Source organism: Cervus elaphus, chromosome 15 (assembly GCF_910594005.1).
Source record: "Cervus elaphus chromosome 15, mCerEla1.1, whole genome shotgun sequence".
In the NCBI taxonomy this organism is placed as follows: domain Eukaryota; kingdom Metazoa; phylum Chordata; class Mammalia; order Artiodactyla; family Cervidae; genus Cervus; species Cervus elaphus.
This window is the reverse complement of record NC_057829.1, coordinates 14174474-14195798: the sequence shown is the minus strand read 5'-3', so window position 1 is coordinate 14195798 and position 21325 is coordinate 14174474. Positions and strand designations below refer to the sequence as shown.

At 41.4% G+C, this 21325-nt stretch overlaps 1 protein-coding gene across 4 annotated transcripts in view; it reads right to left on the bottom strand.

Annotated features, from left to right (window-relative positions):
• BICC1 (BicC family RNA binding protein 1) overlaps positions 1-20388 on the bottom strand; it is a 360147-nt gene extending 339759 nt beyond the window's left edge. For 2 of the 4 annotated variants that reach the window (XM_043925258.1, XM_043925259.1), the window contains exon 1: positions 19901-20388. In XM_043925258.1, the coding sequence (XP_043781193.1) occupies positions 19901-20090 (190 nt within the window). In that variant the 5' untranslated portion in view covers positions 20091-20388. The remainder of the gene's footprint in view (positions 1-19900) is intronic. The other 2 variants (XM_043925257.1, XM_043925260.1) reach the window with 1 other exon arrangement.
• Between the last annotated feature and the right edge of the window lie 937 nt (positions 20389-21325).

The window sequence follows — 21325 nt, the reverse complement described above, 5'->3', positions numbered from 1 at the left end:
TGAACATTTGCTTCTAACTCTTGGCTATTGTGAATAATCCTGTAATGAACATGGGTATAAAGCTATCTCTGGGATGTTGTTTTCAACTCTCTTGTATATATACCCAGAAGCAGGACTGCTGGATCATATGATAAGTTTATACCAAGGTTTTGATTTAGCTTGTGCTAAATCATTTTTGAAATTCGTAGCTTTAAAGTTATTTTATTATAAAAACCTGGTACTTTAAGAACTTAAAAGTCATCATACATTTACTTCATTTTTTAGTTTGACCTCCTAGTAAATCTTTAGCTTCATTGATTGTGGCCTCTATATAAGAAGACTTACACCTAATATTAATGCTGCTTCCCATTTTGTCATTTGGGGTTCAAACCCACCTCTGTAATTGGTGTCACTGAAGGCAGATTTCAGTAGACTGAGAAACTTGTTTTACTTGAGGCTCCATATGCTTCATGGCTTGCAGAGAGTAATGGCCTGCAAATCCTGCAGCAGCAATGGTCAGTCCAACTGCTACCGCTGTACTGGCCACGGCACCCGCTCGGCTCCCCTGCCTCCTCCAGGAGCTCAGCTCATCCCAGCCCAGCAAGACTATGTCTCTATCACAAAGTGATGCAGCCACCAACTCCTTGCCAATCTTTTATCATATCTTTCCTTCTTCTGACTTTGAGTTTTCTTCACTCTTCTTTTTCAAAGTCTTTCAGGTAATAATAGGTTAGGGTGCTTATGTGACTTTTCTTGTTTCTTGAGGAAGTCTGGAATCACTATGAACTTCCCTCTTAGAACTGCTTTTGCTGCATCCCATAGATTTTGTAAGGTTGAGTTTTCACTTCCATTTGTCTCAGAGTATTTTCTGCTTCTTCTTTGATTTCACTGTTGACCCATTGGGTTTTTTAGTAGCATGTTGTTTAGTCTCCATGTATTTGTTCTTTCCCCATTTTTCTTGCTATGTCTGATTTCCAGTTTTATACCATTGTGGTCAGAAAAGATGTTTGAAATAATTTCTATCCTCCTAGGTCTTTAATTCATTTTGAGTTAATTTTTATATACGGTGAAAAGTAAGGGTCCATGTTAATCCTTTTCAATGTGGGTATCCAGTTTTCTTATCACCACTTGTTGAAGAGACTATCCTTTCCCATTGTATAGCCTTAGCACCTTTGTCAATGAGAAGGCTTATTTCTGGGCTCTCTGTTGTCTATATTTCTGTCTTTATGCTAGTACAATTATGGGCATTTTTAAGATGTTTTTTTTTTTGCAGTGGTGGGTCTTCCCTGCTGCACGTGGGCTTTCTCTAGTTGTGGTGAGTGGGGGCTACTCTTTGTTGCAGTGCACAGACTTCTCATTGTGGTGGCTTCTCTCCTGTTGCAGAGCATAGGCTCTAGGCATGGAGGGTCAGCAGTTGTAGCTCTCAGTCTCTAGAGTGTGGATTCAGTAGTTGTGGCTCACGGGCTCAGTTGCTCCGCTGGATGTGGGATCTTCCCAGACCAGGGATCGAACCCATGCCCCCTGCATTATAAGGCAGATTCTTAACCACTGGACCACCAAGGAAACCCTCAACTGTGTTTTGACCACTGTAACTTTGTAATGTGTTTGAAGTCAGGAAGTGTGAGGCTTCCAACTCTGTACTTCTTTCTCAAGACTGGTTTCACTATTTGGGATCCTTCGAGATTCTGTATGAATTTTTTATTTTTTTCTATGTCTTCAAATATATCATTGAAATTTTGATAGAGTTTGCAATATAGATAGTGACATGTTTTTATTCCTTTCCCATTTTCTTTTGTGCATCTATTATAGGAATTTCCTTTACCAGAGAGCTTATTTCATATGTTTTAGTGATTATGAACTCCCTTGGGTTTTATTTGTCCAGGAAGGTCTTTATTTCCCTTTAACTTCTGAAGGGTAGTTTTGCTGAATATAGCATTTTTAGCTGACAAGTTTTTTTCCTTCTTTCTTTGAATAGATCATTCCACTCCCTTCTGACCTATAATATTTCTGCTAAGAAATCTACTTATAATCTTATATGAGTTCCCTTGTGACATAAGAAGTTACTTTTCTCTCGTTTCTCTCAAGATTCTCAGTCTTTGATTTCTGATTGTTTGATCATTTTGTATGGACATTTTTGGGTTCATCCTAGTTGGACTCTCTTAAGCTTCTTGAATTTGGATGTTCATTTCCTTCCTTAGATTTGGGAAGTTTCCTGCCATTATTTCTTCAAAGAAGCTGTCTGCTTATCTCTCTCTCCTCTTATAGTATATATTGGTCCATAAATCCCTAAGGCTTTTTTCACTTTTCTTCTTCTTTTTCTCTTCTTCATTCCTCTGAATCAATAATTTCAAATGAACTGTCTTAAAGTCACTGATTCTTTCTTCTGCCTGACCAACTCTGATGTTGAACCCCTCTAGTGAATTTTTCAATTCAGTTATTGTATCCTTTGGCTCCAGAATTTGTTTGGTTCTTTTTTATAGTTTCTCTTTGTTGATATTCTCACTTTGTTCATACATTGCTCTGCTTATTTTATTTACTGTGTTCTCTTGTGGTACACTGAGGTTCTTTAAAATTATTATTTTGACTTCTTTGTCGGGTAATTCACAGATCTTTATTTCCTCAGGGTCGGCTTAAGGTTTATTTCATCCACTTGATTGGTTCATGTTTTGCTTTTTTGTGTGCCGTGTTATTTGCCTTGTTATCTTTCTTAGGATTTTTCACTTAAAAAAACAGCCACCTCTCCCAGTCTTTATAGATTGGCCTCACGGAGGAAGACTTCCATCAATCATCCCAGCAAGAGATTCTGGAGGCCTTTCAAACCTTTCAGAAGGTTTGCCTCTTCTCTGGGCATGCTGGGAGAAAGTAAGTCTGCAGATTTCTTTTTCATGAGTCTCTTGCTCCCTCTAATGTCTGTCTGCAGTACTGCAGGTTCTCAGACACCGACGTCTTCAGGCAACAAAACCAAGCCAGAGCCCTCATCAGTACTCCAAGTCATGCAAGATAAAAACCAATCCCTCTGGTAGTTCCCCTAAAAGCTGGAAAGTCAAAGGTATGTTCCACTATTCTCTTTCCATTCCAAGGGAGAAGCAGCAAATTGGGCTTTTTCTCCCAATTGCTAGCTTTGCTAGCTTAGGAAAGGGGCTGGTGTAGATGAAATGAAACCACTTAGCTAACCCATTTCACTGCTGCTATTCTTGTCTTTGAGCTTGTAGAGGCATTCTCATGATGACTTTTGAGTTGTATACTGTTATTAAGTCAGTGTTTCTGTCAGAGAGTGAGTTCTGGAGCTTCTTATTCCACCATCTTTCTGACCACAGAAAGGTTTATTTCTACAATCTCACATTACAGCAAACTCAACAGAAACACACACAATAGAAGTCACCAAGAATTTATAGTAACAACTTTGATTTAGAACAAAGAATATGTAACATTTTAAACATCCACTTCTCTCTCTCCCTTTTTTTTCTTTTTGCATTTAAAGTTTATGAAGATATCATACTCATACCCTCTCACCCACCACTTTATCTCTGATTCCAGTCAGGCTACAGTAAATGGCTCTGTTCACGTGTAAACTGACTTTGTACTGGAGAGCACCTCACCTCAAACAGTAAACAGACTTCTCACTTCCTGCTCTGGGAGTCTGTCAGATGTCTTCAGAGGCTGGTAGGTGTCACGTGTATGTAACTCAGAAGTAAAGAGGTAAACCTCATGAGGCAACCGTGTGTGTGTGTGTACATGCACGCGCTCAGTTGCTCCATCGTGTCCAACTCTTTGCAACACTATGGACTGTAACCTGCCAGGCTTTCTGTCTATGGGAGTTTCCAAGCAAGAATACTTGAGTGAGTTGCCATTTCCTACTCCAGGGGATCTCTCTGACCCAGGGATCAAACCAGCACCTCCTGCATTGGCAGGCAGATTCTTTACCACTGAGCAACCTGGGAATCCTCAATCCTCTTCAAAGAGGGACAGAAGTTGATAAACAAATGATTCTTTCACAGTCACTTAGATGTATGATTCAGGGATGCAGACTCTGGAACTCACCAGAAACAGCAATTACCCTCAGAGGTAACGGAGTCAACTATGCATCATTGTATTGGCTTTGCCTTCTTCCCCATATGACTCCCTTTATTCCCTCACTTCCTCTCTTTGAGAGCACTTCCCAAATAACTAGTTATAACAAGCCTTTATCTTGTGGGATAGAGGTAGGCAACCCCAGACTAAGATGCACATTAAGTACATACAGCCTTATTCTATGGGATGTCCTTTTCTTTCCTATTAACAAGTTTAGGTAGATTTTCTTTTCTACTAGATTGTATTCTTTTTAAAGGTAAAAGGCCTCATTCACTGTGCAGTCCCCAATGCATGACATCATGAGTTTAACACATACAATAATTTCCCAATAGGTTTTTCAAATAGCCTTGCTATTCCTGAATGATTTATTATGAGAGACAATTTTCACAAGCTTGAAAAGCTAATCATTTATGCAGAACTTCCTTCATATTTAAATCCATTTTTCTATTTTTTTGTTCAATCCTACTTGCTTAGACTTGGTCAAATAAACTTTCCATAGATAATGCATCCCAGATATCCATTCACTGCTGATAATTTGGGGAGCTGTGCTGCACAGCTTGTGAGATCTTAGTTCCCCGACCAGGGACTGAACCTGGCAGTGAAAACACCAAGTCCTAACCACCGGATCTCCAGGGAACTCCCTGTAAATGTATTTTTGAAGCAATCTTTCTTTTGAGGTGACAATATGTCTGCCAGCAATGTTTTACTAAATTATAGAGCCCTATAAGAAAATTAAAACTCTGTATCTTGGATTTCTATTTCCCATATAAAAATTTTTTTCAGAAAAACATTCCCCCTGGACTGAAACATTTCTTTATATGGCTGCTCCTCCAATACTGAAGCTAAACATACATTTTCCTGACTTTTTAAAAATAAATCAGTATAATCAAGCAATTTAAAAAAAATAAAAGCCTGCCACAATATGACTTTGAATGGTACTTCATAAGTTCAGAATATGATAAAGGAATCAACTCAAAACTTAAATAATACAAGCTTCATTGGTATTCTGTACAAGATAAGAAATATTGTGTTTGTTCTCAATAATCAATACACAATTAAATCAATTCTGAAAATACTTAAAATGTGGGCATACAGATGTCTTTTTAATTGAGATTTTCCTCTAATGAACATTAGGGCTTCCCTGGTGGCTCAGATGGTAAAGAGTCCGCCTACAATGCAGGAGGCTTGGATTTGACCCCTGGTCAGGAAGATCCCCTGGAGAAGGGAATGGCTATCCATTCCACTCTTGCCTGGAGAATCCCATGGACAGAGGAGCCTAGTGGGCTACAGTCCATGGGGTCACGAATAGTCGTACATTATTATGTTTCCCAGCTACATTTCTCTAGTGGTTTCTATGACAGATATAAACCCTGGCACATGAAACTTGGTAACTGGACACATTGGCAAAGGAGGAAGGAAAATGTGACAAGAAGATGCTACTTGGGGAAGCACACAATCTCCTTTGTTCATCTAACACAATATGTCAATACCAACAAGTCTCAGTTATGTACACTGTCCTTCCTACTCAATTACTGCAGAAACCCTTACATTAGCTAACACTGAGCCCACAGAATACAGGGCACTATAAACCTGACTGCCAAGATGTCAGAAAGCAGAGCTTGTGGTCAGCTGTCTTGGGAATACTTGCTCCTCCAAAGATACTGCAACTATTTTCATTTCACCATCTTCCCCATTTGCTGTGAATGCTCATGTGTATGATTCAGATCAAAGCAAACTCCTACCAAAACTACTTATAGATGTATAGCTGAGTTAGCCTCTAACATCACACGCCATTAATACTGGGTTTATATTGCAAACTGTGCAAAAGACCGAGAATCCTGTTGGATGGAAAGGATTTTAGGGGGCATCTAATTCAAACCCTAAGAGGTTAAGTGACTTGTACAAGGTGACAGTGTCAGGGGAAAGACAGGTCATGAACTCAAGTTGCTCAAGTCATCCACTCTATTGGGAGAAGTGGTTTATCTTGCTCCTACCCAAAATACCTTAATGAATATCCTCGTGTAATGAACAAACTAACATAAAACACCATCTCTTACTTAGATGCTTTTAAATCATATTTAAACAAGTATCTGGAAATGTATTATTCTAAGAATAAGATAATCTGTAACCAAATACATTGAAAAATTATATTCACTTTGACAAATTTCAATTTGTAAAACTAATGTAGTTCAGACATAGACACAAACCTCGCTTGAATGAAGTTTCGCATATCCTCATCAAAACGCCACATTCATATATTATCACTAGTAATATAACATTCTACTAGACTCGAAGGTGCAAAAAGACTACCTTGCATGTGGAGAATTACTCTGCCTTACTTACTTAAATAAGGCAAAACTATTTGGTGTCTTTTTTTAAGGTTTTATTTATCTATTTATTTTTGGCCAAACCACAGGGCATGTGGGATCTTAGTTCCCTGACCAGGGATTGAACCCACACTCCCTGCAGTGGAAATGCAGAGTCTTAACCTCTGGACCACTAGGGATGTCCCTATTTGGTGTTTCTTAAGGTCAAGCACATGCTTTAGCTTTAAAGTTCCATCCTATGAGGTCAATGCAGGTCCACCAGCATTGACAGTCTTTAATGGGACAGTCTTTAATCCAGATCCATCATGAGTCACTTACTCTGTAAACACACACAAGTATTTTCACAGCACTGGGCTAGATGCTACAGAAGAATAGGAGATGAGTTTGAAACACACAGACTAGGTACAGGGCAGCAACAGCGAGCCAACTTTACATACATTTTCACATAATCGTCACAATAAGAGGTGCTATTATCCCTGTTTCACAAAGGAAGGAACACAGAAAACCTAACCCAAGGGTAGGTAGTGCTTTGGAACATCTGCACTCTCACCAAGAATCCCAACCCACCTCTGTGCCTACCACCACATTCCCCTGCATTTCATGAGGAAGCACTGAAATCTGTTCTGGAGTAGAGTTGATCATCCTAGACCCAGATTTGATATGTCTCCACACTGTACAAGAGCTTTGACTCTACAACAAGGAAAACTAGTGTCTAGATCCACTCAGAATTCCAAAAATTCACAGGAGTTACAGCCTTTTTGTCTGTAAAACAAAGATCCAAACAGCACCTACATCTCATGTGTTGTTGCATGAGAGGCTGAAATGACTGCAGAGGCATAAAGCACCAGAACACTGCACATAGCAAGCGCCCAATTAAAGCTGGCAGCGGCTTTCAAAATTACCACCATTCTTTAGTAACTATATTCCTCAAAACTGTTTCCTCGGAATATAGTTCCAAAGGAGAAAAAAGCTATGTAATTCACATTCACTATAAGGTGGTCTATAGCTGCAAAAAAAATTTTTTGATCAGATGTACCATTATCCAACCATAAAATTTTAATTCTGAAAAGTGCTTAGAAATACAAAAACATTTAATATAGTAGATTAATGATGAATACAAAAATCAGTGCTACAACTACATAAACTCCATGCAAGTAGTCACGGATGTATCTCAAGGACTACACTTCTCTTTTTTTTCTTTTTTTTTTTTGGCTGAGCAGAGCAGCTTGTGAGATCTTAGTTCCCTGACAAGGGATCAAACCCACATCCTCGGCAGTGAAAGTGTGGAGTCCTAAACACTGGACAGCCAGGGAATTCCCAAGGATTACACTCCAAGGCAGAAAAATGAAAACAGCTATAGGATAGCGAAATGACAAATGATTATTTTTCTTTTTAAAAGTTTCCCTTATATTGATTTTTAAATTGCTGCAATAAAAAAAAAAGTGTGCTCTTAAGCTAACCCATAATATACTAAATAGGTATCTATGACATCTGACTTAATAGGAGTCTGTAAGAAAATCAAACCTGAGCTTGCTATGCAATAATAAAAACAGTACATTCCCTCCACAGAAATATATGGTTTGAGCTCTTCCCCCAAGTTCCTTACAGCAAGCCATTGTAAACATGTGCCAGTTAAAAATTATGCTCCTAGACTAAAATGCTTCAAGGTAGTTTAATGGTTTAAAGCTTCAGGGTGGAGAATGTTTTACTGCTAGGTGGCGCCAGTGGTAAAGAACCCACCTGCCAATGCAGGGGACAGGAGAGATGCCGGTTCGATCCCTGGGTTGGGAAGATCCCCTGGAGGACGGCACAGCAACCAATTCCAGTATTCTTGCCTGAAGAATCCCATGCACAGAGGAGCCTGGCAGGCTACAGTCCATGGGTCACAAACAGTCAGACTAGACTGAAGCAACTTAGCGTGCACACACACTAGGTTCAAGGGTGCTGTGCTATACTCTAGGGTAAAGAGAATCAAAGGAAGAAAAGAATTCAAATCTTCTTTGGTTTTAGTTTATATGATTCCCAGACATGCTAATGATTATGATAAACAACAATCAAAGTTTTCGATGAAAGAAACAAACAGAACTCTAACTCTAGATTGGTCATTCAGTTATTTTCTAATCTCTCACTACCATTAACTGAAGCCAGATTGTGGGATCACAGGTACAAGGAGCAGACAGCCTACAAATCTGCTGTCTCTTCTGCCTAATCCATGAATCTTTCCAGAAAATATTTTTGCAAATCTATCAAAAGCCTTAAAAATGTCTATTCCCTTTGTGCTAAAATTTTCACTATAAAGAATTTTTCCTACGGGAACAATTAAGGATGAAAAAAATGTTTTTCAGGCAAAAAGGGCTTGGGGCAGCAGTGTTAACACTCATTACCTGCTAATTCTTGAGTATCACACTACATATGACACTGGTACATGTTTAATATACAGTGTTTTTCTTATAACCTAGAAACTATATTTATTCCATTTTAGCGATGAGAAGACTGAGGCTCAGAGAAGTTATTAACTTGCCTCAGGCCACACAACCAATGGGCTTCCCTGGTGTCTCAGAGGTAAAGGATCTGCCTGTCAATGCAAGAGACAAGGGTTCAATCCCTGGGTCGGGAAGATCCCCTGGAGGAGGGCATGGCAACCCACTCCAGTATTCTTGTCTGAGAAATTCCATGGACAGAGGAGCCTGGTGGGCTACAGCCTGTGGAGTAGCAAAAGAGTCAGCGGAGACTTAACAATTAAACAATACCACCACAACCATTAAATGATAGAGCCAGGACCTGAATCTGGGACAATTTGAATAGAAACATTAGGTTCCTCTCAATGAATGACCACCTAAAAAATGTTATAAAATGTCATAAAGTGGAAGTGTTAGTTGCTCTGTTGTGTCCAATTCTTTGTGACCCCATGGACTGTAGCCCAACAGGCTCCTCTGTCCGTGGGATTCTCCAGGCAAGAATACTGAAGTGGGTTGCCATTCCCTTCACCAGGGGATCTTCCTGACCCAGGGATCAAACTCAGGTCTCCTGAATTGCAGGCGGATTCTTTACTGTCTGAGCAAAAAAAAAAAAGTCATCATATTTAAGCAAATCATATGTCAAGGTTAATATTATAGAGCTATTTAAAATCCTGTTCTTCAAGAATCTTTAATGAGATGGAAAATACCCATGATACCAAAGTGTTTATCACTCAGTCGTATCCAACTCTTTGAGACCCCATCGACTACAACCTGTCAGCCCCTCTGTCCGTGGGATTCTCTAGGCAAGAATACTGGAGTGGGTTTCCATTTCCTTGAAAGAAGGGAGTTATGATCCCAGTTTAGAATTTTAGGGATACAAATCACACAGGGGTAAGAACCGTATCTATCTTGGTTTTGTCTGCCCCGCCCCCCACCAAAGCCCTATACTGTAACTGACATGTAGCAGGAACTCAATATCTGTTGCTAAAATAAATTATGTGTGAGCATAGTTTTTAGAGACCAGGAAAAAATACCCAAAATATTATCAGTGGTTACTGCTGGATTCTAGATTTAGGGATGCCTTTTGGGTTTTTTTTTACATCTGTTTGTATCTTCAAATATTCTATAAATTTGTATTACTTTCAAAATCTGAAAAAAAAAACACAATGGCTAATTTTCAAGTCTTATGTTTAAGCATCTTCCTATACAAGAGATGTACTTAAGCTCCAGATCAACTCAGTATGCAGACTAATACATGATTTATCATATTCATAGTTACAGAAAAACTACTTCAGAGCTAGAAAGTGATCATTATCTTTTTACATGCCAGTATCATAAATGGGAACAGGATTTAATATGTGTTACAAATATAAATGGTTTCATCAGCTACAGTTATTAGTAGCTTATTAGGTAGTAAATGGATTTATAAAAGTATAACATCCACAAAATGTGTCTATTAATGGTTTGTGCACTTTGGATATTAAATGCTGGTGCCACAAGGATTAAAAATCAAATGTGATGGCTTTTGCAGCAGAATGAGGGTTTCTTGCCAAGGTCATCCCCACACACTGCAAATCTACTATGGAGTAGTATTGAAACAGTGCCTCATCTCACGTGGTTTATTAAGCATTTTACCTAAAGGAATATTTATGGTCACTATTATCCCATGCATTTTTAAAAAATACTTATTTATTTGACTGCACCTGGTCTTAGTTGCAGTATGTGGGATCTTTAGTTGTCACATGTGGGATCTAGCTCTCCAACCAGCGATTGAACCTAGACCCCCTGCATTGAGAGCTTGGAGTCTTAAACCACCAGGGAAGCCCCCCAACCCCCCACCCCGCTGCCATGCATTTTTAAAGGTCTAGATTTTTTTTTTCACATTTTTCAAAAGCATTTATTAAGAAACAGGGCAGGGGAGTTATGAAGTACACAATCAAAGGAATGAAAGAGTTTACAACATAGCTTCTTCAGGCCAGTGGCAACTAAGAAATATTTGCTGGGTCAACACCAAGGGTACAGAGGACCCAATTCCATTTTCAATCCCATTTCTCTCGGCTGCTAACCCAACCAGCTCAAAACACCCTCCAAAGAGAAGTCAGATTGCCTTCCAAAACTTCCCCAAACTACTTCCAAGTTGCCTTTACGGCCTTTCTCTGCCTGGTCCCAGATTCCTTACCTAGACTTCGGGTGAGGTCAGCCAGACCCTGCTGAGCCCTCTCTACTCTTCCAGTCACTCTGTGGTCCCTTAATCTATTTCTGTTCCCATCCGGATTCATTTAATTAAACTACATTCATGAACCAGTTGGGCTGGCTTGATCTGCTGCCTTTGGTCAAGTTACCTGTTTTTCTAAGCCTACATCTGAACTTGCTCTTTCTCCTGTTGGGAACAACTTCTTGAGCAGTGTCTCTGGCAGCTCCCTGGCCCAGTCAGTCCAGGGCTACTGTCTCCCCCAGACAGAACTCTGCACCCCTGTCCAACCCCCCACTTAACTTCCAGGTGGCTCTAGTTCTCAGCTAACCCGTCTAGGTGGTGGTTTAGTCGCTAAGTTGTGTCTTGACTCTTGAGGCCTCATGGACTATAGCCCACCAGGCTCCTCTGTCCATGGGATTCTCCGGGCAAGAATACTGGAGTGGGTTGCCGTTGCCTTCTCCAAGGTCTAGATTTTTAAATAAACAGTATAAACTAAGGATAAGAACTGGTATTTTTATTAGCTCATCATTCTGGACAATTTCAAACAGCAAAACATGGCACAAATCTGATGATAATTCTATTATCAAACTGCCTCCAAAATGACTTCATTTTCTAAACAAATTCTGGCTTCATTGGCCAGATGCTATTGCAGTGACCACTCTAAGAAAACCCTAAAGGGAAAAAGTATGAACTACACTGAACCAGTCTATTTTATTTTATCTTATTTTATTTTTTGAACCAGTCTATTTTAAAAGCAACTTGAGATGTGTGGTGAGCCAGAAGGAAGAGGGAGAAGAGAAGGAGTATCTTAGAGTAATAAAAGGTAAAATGGGAGGGATGAACTGGGAGTTTGGGATTAGTACATGCACACTATCCACATATGGAAAGGATAACAACAAGGCCCTACTGTACAGCAGAGGGGACTATTTTCAATATCCTGAGATTAAACCATAATGGAGAAGAAAATAAAAAAGAATGTATGTGTAGAACTGAGTCACTTTACTATACAGCAGAAATCAACACAACACTGTAAATCAACTATACTTCAACTTAAAAATACATTAAAAATAATGTTTTTAAAATAAGATTATTAATAAGATATATTAAAAATAATAAGATGTTTCCAAAAAGGTAAAATGGATGTATTATGCTGTATAATTTTAAATGAAAAAAAAAAAAACAAAACACTTGACAGGCAGAAAAGAGTGAAGGAGAAAATGGCAGTTACAGTACTTATTGGCCCTAAGTCCTTTTTTTAAAAGGCGTAAAAACACAAGAACCACTTTCCATGATCAAAGGTGCTTTCTCTTTGGATTTTAGATTTATTCCTGAACTAAGCCAAGAAGAAATTCCACCAACATAAACACTACCAAATAATCTAGATTTCCAGGAGTTATCAATGCAGGTCAAAGTCTCTGACACGGGTAAGCTTTTACATCAGGCACAACCTGGTGTGTCTGTCACAATGACTTCAGCTTTGCCCCTTGTGGGGAAACTATGGGTTGGATCACTGGATCCATTCTGATTCCCTTCCTCCTTGCCACCTCCTAGGAGAAGCTGGAAATGAAGTCACTTTCTTTCCCAGAATCTCTTGTAGCAAAGAGTGGCCAAAGAAATACAGACGGAAGTTCTAGGAGAGAGAATTCTTTGTCACATAAAAAGGCAAAATGTTGAATAAAAAACCATTTTTGTTCTCTGCCCTCTTCCCTGCAGAGACCACAGACTCATCTCAAGGTACAGTCCTGGCCAGGCTGCACCAATGAGGCCACAGCCATCGGTTGGGATGGCCAAGGTCGGGGGGAGAGTCATTTAGCTCCCTGAAGCCCTTGAGTAGCTATTAGGGCCTCGACCTCTCAGCCCCAGATATTTTTGTTTCAACGGGAAAATAACCCCCTGGCTTGTTTAAGCCACTCTATGTTGGGTTTTCTGTTAGTCGCAGCCAGATACATTCCTGCCTGTTAAAATCATCGATAGGACAAACTCTTTGTATGTTTTAACTTATCAATGATCAACTTAACCGAAGTCCCAGAAGTCTGCACAGAGGTAAGACTGATGGAGAGCACTGACTCCCTGCCTCTGTCACAGCATCCTCCCAGGACCCTACAAAAGTCAAAATTAGGACCCCAACCCAGGTCAGCCCCACAGCAGTTCCCGAGCTCTTTACTGCTGCACTCTACAACCTCTGATGTATTTTCCTTTAGCTTATAAAACAGTCTGAACCTTCAGTTCTGCTCTCTAACTCTACTACACTTATCCTAATAAACTACTCTGATTGGAAGAAGACTTTCACTGTGGGCGGGGGCAATTCATCAGCAGTTGTTTTTTGTTTGCTTTTTAAAAAGAGAGAAAGACTTCCTTGGTGGTCCAGCGGTTAAGACTTTGCTTTCCAATGCAGGGGGCCCATGTTCCATCCCTGGCCAGGGAGCTAGGATCCCACCTGCCTCCAGGCCAAAACACCAAAACAGAAAAAAACAGAAAAAACACTGTAACAAATTCAATAAAAACTTTTTTAAATGGTCCACATCAAAAAAAAAAAAAAATCTTAAAAAAAAAAGTCCTGGCAAGCATTTGCTTTCTAGTGTTTTGAAATCCCTCTCCATCACATGGCACAGGGCTGTTGTGACCAAACACTGTGTGCCTGGCCCTGTGCTCAGCATTTCACCCGCATCACCTCCTTCTGTGCTCACAACAACCCCGGAAGACAGGACTACCATGGTCCCCATTGTATAGATGAGCAAATAGAATATGTTATCCCAGGCCCCCAGCATTTTCTTCAAAGACGCCAATGAATGACATGTTCAGAGCAACATCAAGCCACAAGGGAGAGTAACTGATTCTGAGGCTCGTCTTTAGGAAAAACAATAGAAGAGACTGGCTTCACACCATTTAAGGAATGAAAAATTCTCAAGGCAAGAACCATCACAGCTAAAGACAGTGCAAAGACCTATCATCCAGCACAAAATCTAAAACTCCGCACTCATATCCAATACAGCTTTACTCATCATGTACTCGACCACCTTCAGTTCAGTTCAGTTGCTCAGCCGTGTCTGACTCTTCGCAACCCCATGAATCACAGCACGCCAGGCCTCCCTGTCCATCACCAACTCCCGGAGTTTACTCAAACTCATGTCCATCGAGTCTGTGATGCCATCCAGCCATCAACCACCTTCACGAGGGGCTAATATGCCGGGGACACTGTGAGCTACCAGAAAGGCCAGTCATAATATTTAGGTAGCTGTGAATGCCCATTTATCATTTTAATAAATGAACCATTTATTTAATTCATTTAATTCATTTTCCAGTATACTAGATCTTCATTTTCAATAGAAAAATGTGCACTTTATGAACTACAGTTTATAATGAATACGGGTATTAGTGACTTATCCAGCACTTCCCATGTGGTCAGCGCTGTGATGTTTTATATACATCTTTTATTCTCTGAATAGTCACAGCCACCACAGGATGTAGGTATGCTCCTACATCAGAATCCTACATCACCCTCTTTCAGAAATGGGCTGCAGGTAATGAATTTTCTCAAGCTCCCTATTTAAAGGTAAGACCGGGACTCAAATCCAGATCTGGCCAAGAGTCCTTTGCCTTCAACCAGTAAGCTTCATAAAGTTATTGCATCTGTTCTTAATGTTTACTAGCTTTAATCAAGCCCTAGCTAGAAAACTCTATCCAGCTTAGCTCTTCTTTGTTTTCATTTTCAGCACTCCTCCATTTTCATATATTTTGGCTTCATCTCTCTCACAAAGCATCTAAAAAATTATTATCCATTTACCAAATCATAAGACAATCTTCACTAAAGTTTGCCAGATTAAAGAGATATGTAATTACATAACTGCTGCTCTTACTTTTAATCAACCATGCAATCAGCTGTTTTAGTAACTAGTTCTGTTCCTCAAGCAAACAGCAGTCAATGATTCCTGTTGTGCCCATCACTGTCAACATGTAAAGACAGGTTTTGCTTCGTTTTTAATTTTTTTTGGCTGTGCCACATGGCATGTAGGATCTTAGCTCCCCAACTAGGGATCAAACCCACGCTCCCTGCATTGATTGGAAGCAAGCAAAGTCTTAACGACTGGACCACCAGGGAAGTCCCCAAAACATGGCTTTTAAAGTCCTTAACAGCAATATCCTAAAAGCCCCCCAGACATTAACCTCAATTCATAAAAACAGGTCACTGCCTCATTCACCGCCAATACTTCTTTCTACGATAATATATGAGGAATTCTGAACTTTGAAAATGCCTGTGAGTCTAAACTTCACGTAGGAGCTTTCAATTGCATGGCATGTGTATACATTTTTCAATGTAAAAGTAAAAATATAATCATAAGATGTAAAACAATCCCAAAAGAAAAAAAAGGAAAAGTCTAAAGTTAACAAATTCCATATTTGTCTCTCAATGTTGGCCAGCACCAGGGCTATATTTCTGATTCTTCTTACCCACTGATTTCCTACATTCTCCCAGACCTTCCTCTAGACCACTCTTCGCCCTCTTTGTAAACCATAACTCACATTTAATTGACTGGATCAATACTACTACCCCACATGAAGTATGAAGTCTAAATTCTGAATATCAGTATTAAGTAAATCAAGAACAGTTTTTCTTCATTATTATAATGTTGTCCATGGTATCTACGCCAAGGCCGACCACCCTCATCAAAACCTTAAACTTGAAAATGAATTTCCATTTACAAAACTGTTGAGTAATAAAATCAGTAATCTTCATTTAGATTCAAGCAAAAATGTCAGATACTGTGCATGGCTGTTCCAAAGTAATTATCAGCCAAAAAACAAAAGCAAAAAATAAAAAACTAGTGATTTTTTTCCTGCATTTTTTAGCCCTAGTGGATTCTATGTGTTATCAATTCTTTGGGGAGTCAATGATCATCCAAGAATGGCATTCATTTCTTTAACCACTACCCTATTGCCCGTATTTTAAGCTCACTGAATTTTTGGTCCATTGCGTAGAAGAATTTCTCTACTAATAAAAATACAACCCATTAAACATTAACTTACCCCCAGGACAGTCTCTCTGGAAACAAATTCCAAGCATTATAATCACCAATTTGCACTATGTAGACTTAAAGGCAGAGAATCTTATTTATCCTGATTTAAACTGGGAAACTGTACACATTTTAAGGCAACTGTGTGAAGAAAAATGGCAAATCCAAATTCACAATAATCAGAAACCCAACCAGGAAAATACAGACTTTTCTTAATTGGCACTTTTCAAAAATAAAAGCTTCCTACTCCAGGACATCTAACAATATTAAAATATTTGTTGACTTTTCCAAACTCCTACCTCATTCTCTATTTTACTTCTGCAATTATAAAAATGCAAACTTTTTTCCCTAGATATTCAAATATAGACTGTCAGAAATTGTGCCAGGCATTAAAAATAGATTGAATCCATGCTATAGTATTTATTTATTATTATTAATAATGAAATAATAAAAGCAACTGATATATATATATATATATTAGGGCTTCCCTGGTGGCTCAGACAGTAAAGCAATGCCTGCAATGCGGGAGACCTGGGTTCAATCCCCAGGTCGGGAAGATCCCTGGAGAAGGAAATGGCAACCCACTCCAGTACTCTTGCCTGGAAAATTCCATGGATGGAGGAGCCTGGTAGGCTACAGTCCATGGGATCGCAAAGAGTCAGACACAACTAAGCAACTTCAGTGGCACTGATATATATTAAGCTGTTACTGTTTACAAAATGGTATGGCAAGTTTTTGTTCATTAGGCATTATCTCCTTTAATTCTCACAAAACTCCAACAGAAAGGCATAATACTAGCATCAGTCCCATTTTACAGACAGGCAAATTGAGACAGAGAGGTGTCCACAAACTGTCCCAAGATTCCACAGTGATTTGAACCTAACTCTTGAGTGATTCCAGTTGCCCACACTTGCTTTAACCACCTAGTATCAAGTGATGAGACACATGACTATGTTTGGTTCAGAAAACTAGTCTTACTCATTATTCCATGGTGGTTCTCTAGAGACTGTTATACAGGATGAAGCAAATCAGAAAGAGAAAAACAAACATCATATATTAATGCATATACATGGAATCTAGAAAAATGGCACCGATGAGCCTGTATGCAGGGCAGGAACAGAGACGCAGACATAGAGAACAGACTTGTGGACACAGTGGGGGAAGGAGAGGGCAAGACAAATACAGAGAGTAGCACTGAAACATATACCTTACCATATGTAAAAATAGGTAGCTAGTGGGAAGTTGCCATATAACACAGGGACCTCAACCCAGTGTTCTGTGACAACCTAGAAGGGTGGGATAGGGTGCGGGGTGGGAAGGAGGTTCAAAGAGAGAGGGGACATATGTATATTTATGGCTGATTCACATCGTTGTGTGGCAGAAACCAACACAACATTGTAAAGCAATTATCCTCCAATTAAAAATTTTCGAAAAAAAGAAAACCTGGTGGCTCTAAAAATTTGACTCTGGGAAGCATGCATGACAAAATGCCTTGGTACACAGTGCACTGAGTTCTATCGTCAAATGTGTTCAAATTTACTTTCCTAGAAGGTGTAATTCACTTACCAGTGACTGTGAAAAGTTAAAGCACTACATTAAATTATTAAAGACTTCTTTGGAGTTGAAGTGTGACTATTCCATTAATGCGTAGGTTGAAGAAATGCGAACTCTTAAGACACTTTATCACAACAAAGCAATTTTAAACTGTCTCATGTCAGAATATCATATCTACAAATGGGAAGAGCCTTCAAATTTTTAAACATGCCTCACCCATATATCATTTTATTCTAAATGGAAATTAATTCAAAAAAGAAATCCACTTCTAAAGCTCAGGTTATGCAAGAGAGCTTCCTAGATGCTTACATCACTTGCCTGTGTGTATAAGCATGGGCAAGACAGGTAAAGAAGACATAGTATTATTAGAAGAGCCATCTGTCTTCACAACCCTCCAGATGTACAAAACAAACAAGAAACTTGCTGAAAGGAGAGGTATGTGTGTTAACAGTTCAACCTAAACAATCTTACACCAATATTTTTTCTGAATAAATTTAATATTTTGTTTTAAAATAGGAACTAGGCAAAAAGAACCATGGAACAAATGAAGTAACTAAAACAAGTTACTGAAATGCAACTGGGGTTTTAATTTCCAAATCTACTTTGCAATATTCCTATATGAAAAGTTTATCTCAGAAGTAACTCTCCTAGGACGTTACATAATTTACAAGAGGAAAAAAAGAGGGAGAAAGACAGAGACAGGACAAGCACAGGGGAGGTTTATCAATAAAAATAAGCAATAAGAGAGACAAGTTCACAGCTCATCCAAAAAACGCCTGCCAAATACTCCTGCTATTTGTTTCCACCAAGTTATTGTTTTGGAAAACATCTTGTTCTGTCTTAAAATAACCTGCTTAATTGTTCTAAAAAACCACTGCATTTCCATGGAGGGCTAAAGAGCTCCCACATTTCGATGCACTAACTGATAAAGTCGAAATAAGTTATGCAACAAGCCAAAAGAGGTCTAGAAAGCTCCTATCCTCCCCGACTTAAGGACACCAACTACTGAATGAATCCACCACTGCACCCTCAGTGAAAGAAATGCCTGGTCCCTCTATGGTATGTGAAGAACAATCATTCAAACTACCTTATTTCTCTGCTGCTGCTGCTGCTAAGTCGCTTCAGTCGTGTCCGACTCTGTGCGACCCCATAGACGGCAGCCCACCAGGCTCCTCTGTCCCTGGGATTCTCCAAGTAAGAACACTGGAGTGGGTTGCCATTTCTTTCTCCAATGCAGGCATGCATGCTAACTCGCTTCAGTCCGTCCGACTCTGTGCGACCCTATGGACAGCAGCCCACTAGGCTCCTCTATCCACGGGATTCTCCAGGCAAGAATACTAGAGTGGGTTGCCATTTCCTTCTCCAACCTTATTTCTCTAGATGACGGAAATGAGCCACACTGGCGATTACAAGTAAGCTAGTAATTAACATTTTTAGAGAAGATCAAAATGACCTTGGACATTTTAGTATTCACTCTAAGAATCCCAATCCTCCCACTAAGAATCAGAATTTGATCCCAGTCCTACATGGTTAAAGCTGTTACGACTGGGAAAGTCCCAGAGAAACGAGGGAGTTTAAAAAAAAAAAAAATCCCAAGTTGTGAAAGGCAAAGTCTGACATCCATAATACGGAAAGATTTTTATGAACCAAGTGTAACTCAAGATGTGTTTTATAAGCGTGTCAGGCGATGAACACACACTGTCCTCCAACCCAGCAGACTGCCCTGACACCATCCCCACGCTTTGGCCGCTCACCCCCATCCTGGCCCCTCTCACTCCCGGGCGGAGGGTGGGAGGCGGGAACTCCTGTCTTAAGCCTTGACATCTGCGAAGCGTTTCCCAATAGAGACAAGGCCCCTCAGCTGGAGGAAGTGGATACTGACAAGACAAGGGAGAGAAACAAGAGACAGAGCTAGAATTCAAGAATACCAAAGAATAAGGAGAGTGTCACGCATACTCTGTGCCGTCCGACTGGGTCCGGATGGCACAACCGAGGTATCCAGACTAAAGCTGGCATCTCCAAAGTCCAAGAATGCAACTTGGGCGCGCGAGTACAAACACGGCCTTCGGCTTTTCTGAAGCCGGTTAAGTTAGCACAGGGTTCCCGGTGCCTGGAGACCTGGGAGGCGTGGTAGGGTGGGGACTCCCGCGAGGTCTCCACTACCTGGGTGTCCTTCGGCTCCGCGGGGGAAGGGACGAGGAACTAAGTCGACTTTGGGCCGGGCGCTGGGACGCGGGACGAGGATGTTCGGGAAGGTGTCGGGGGCTCAGCCGGGGAGTCCGAGAACGCAGGAAGGATGCCTACCTTGTAACATGGCCTCAAGTTTCTTCCTGTCCACGCGGAAGCGCTCCTCGCTCCACTCGGGGCTGTGCAGGGGCGCCCCGGCGACCAGGTCGTCCTCCGAGCCGGGCATGGGCGAGTCCGTGCTGCGCTCGCTATTGGAACCCGGGTCCGACTGCGCCGCCAGGTAGCCGGGCTCGCCCTGGGCGGCCATGGTGGGCGCGCGGCGCTCTGGCTCCGGCTGCCGCCGCTGTTCTGCCTGAGCCGCCGCCACCTCCGTTCGCCCGCCGGGCTTCACTGGCTCCCCGCGCCGCGGCGCTAGCTCGTGGCCCCGCGGCCGCCGACGCCTACGCCAACGCTGCCGCCACGGAATCCCATGCGCATCCCAGTCCCCGGCGCCGCCTACGCCGCCCGCCGCCCCGGGTCCGGGCCCCGGTCCCCGGCTAGTGACTGCACCGCCCCCTGCCAGCAACGCCCGCGAGGAATGAGCGCGCCGCGCCGCCCGCGCCTCCATCCGCAGGGCCCCGGCGCCCCCTCCCCGCCCGCCGCCCCTGCAGCCGCGCGCTCATTGGCCGGGCCGGCCCACGGGGAGCCGCGGCGGGCGGGCGGGCAGCCCCTGGCTCGCGCACACACTCGCGCGCACACACTCACCACGTACGCACTACCACTTTCCTGCGATTACACGTCTGAATTTTGTCCCACATACATACTTTCACAGTTCTTCCATCACGGACACTCGCCGAGTTCAAGCACAGCACCCTTCTGAACTCACTCGAAGTACAGACACAGTTCCCCCTCTCTTGACCTACAAACAGTACACTCTAAAAGTCACAGCCCCAGTCGGTCCCACAAGTTTGCAACAGGAGGAAGGAGAAAAAGAGAAGGATTGCGGAAGAAACAACGTCCATCTATCGCAGACATCACCGTGGTCCTCGCTTCCATGCGGCTCACTCCACTCCGTGCTCAAAGCGGATATCCCCTCTCATCGCAGCCAGTGGCCAGCTAGTTGCACAAAAAGTGAACAAGAAGCTAACTCTTTTTACTGTAAGGAATGAGATTTTTTTTTTTTTTTTTTGATTGAGGTGAGAGGGGAATCATTTTGTGTGATTCTCAGGGAACAGATTCAACTGATTTTAAAAAATTAAAAAGAGGGCTCGAGAGAAAAGAGGCTCTGTGATTGCAGTGGAGGTTAGCTATATTCAGCTGGCATCTGAGCAGGGCTGTCTTGTCAGGAACTGACGGCTCTTCTCTGTTCCCAAGGTCAGTCTCTCACAGGTAATGGGCAGCAACGAACCTCTGATCCTACCTGCCCAGGCCAGCTCACCCACTGCTACTCAAACTTGGACTTGAAGCACCAAGAAAAAGAAACTTGCTTGCACCAGGAAATCCCATTGGAACTCTGTTTTACCAGTTCACATAGATTCATACTCTCTTTTGTAACCAAAAGCA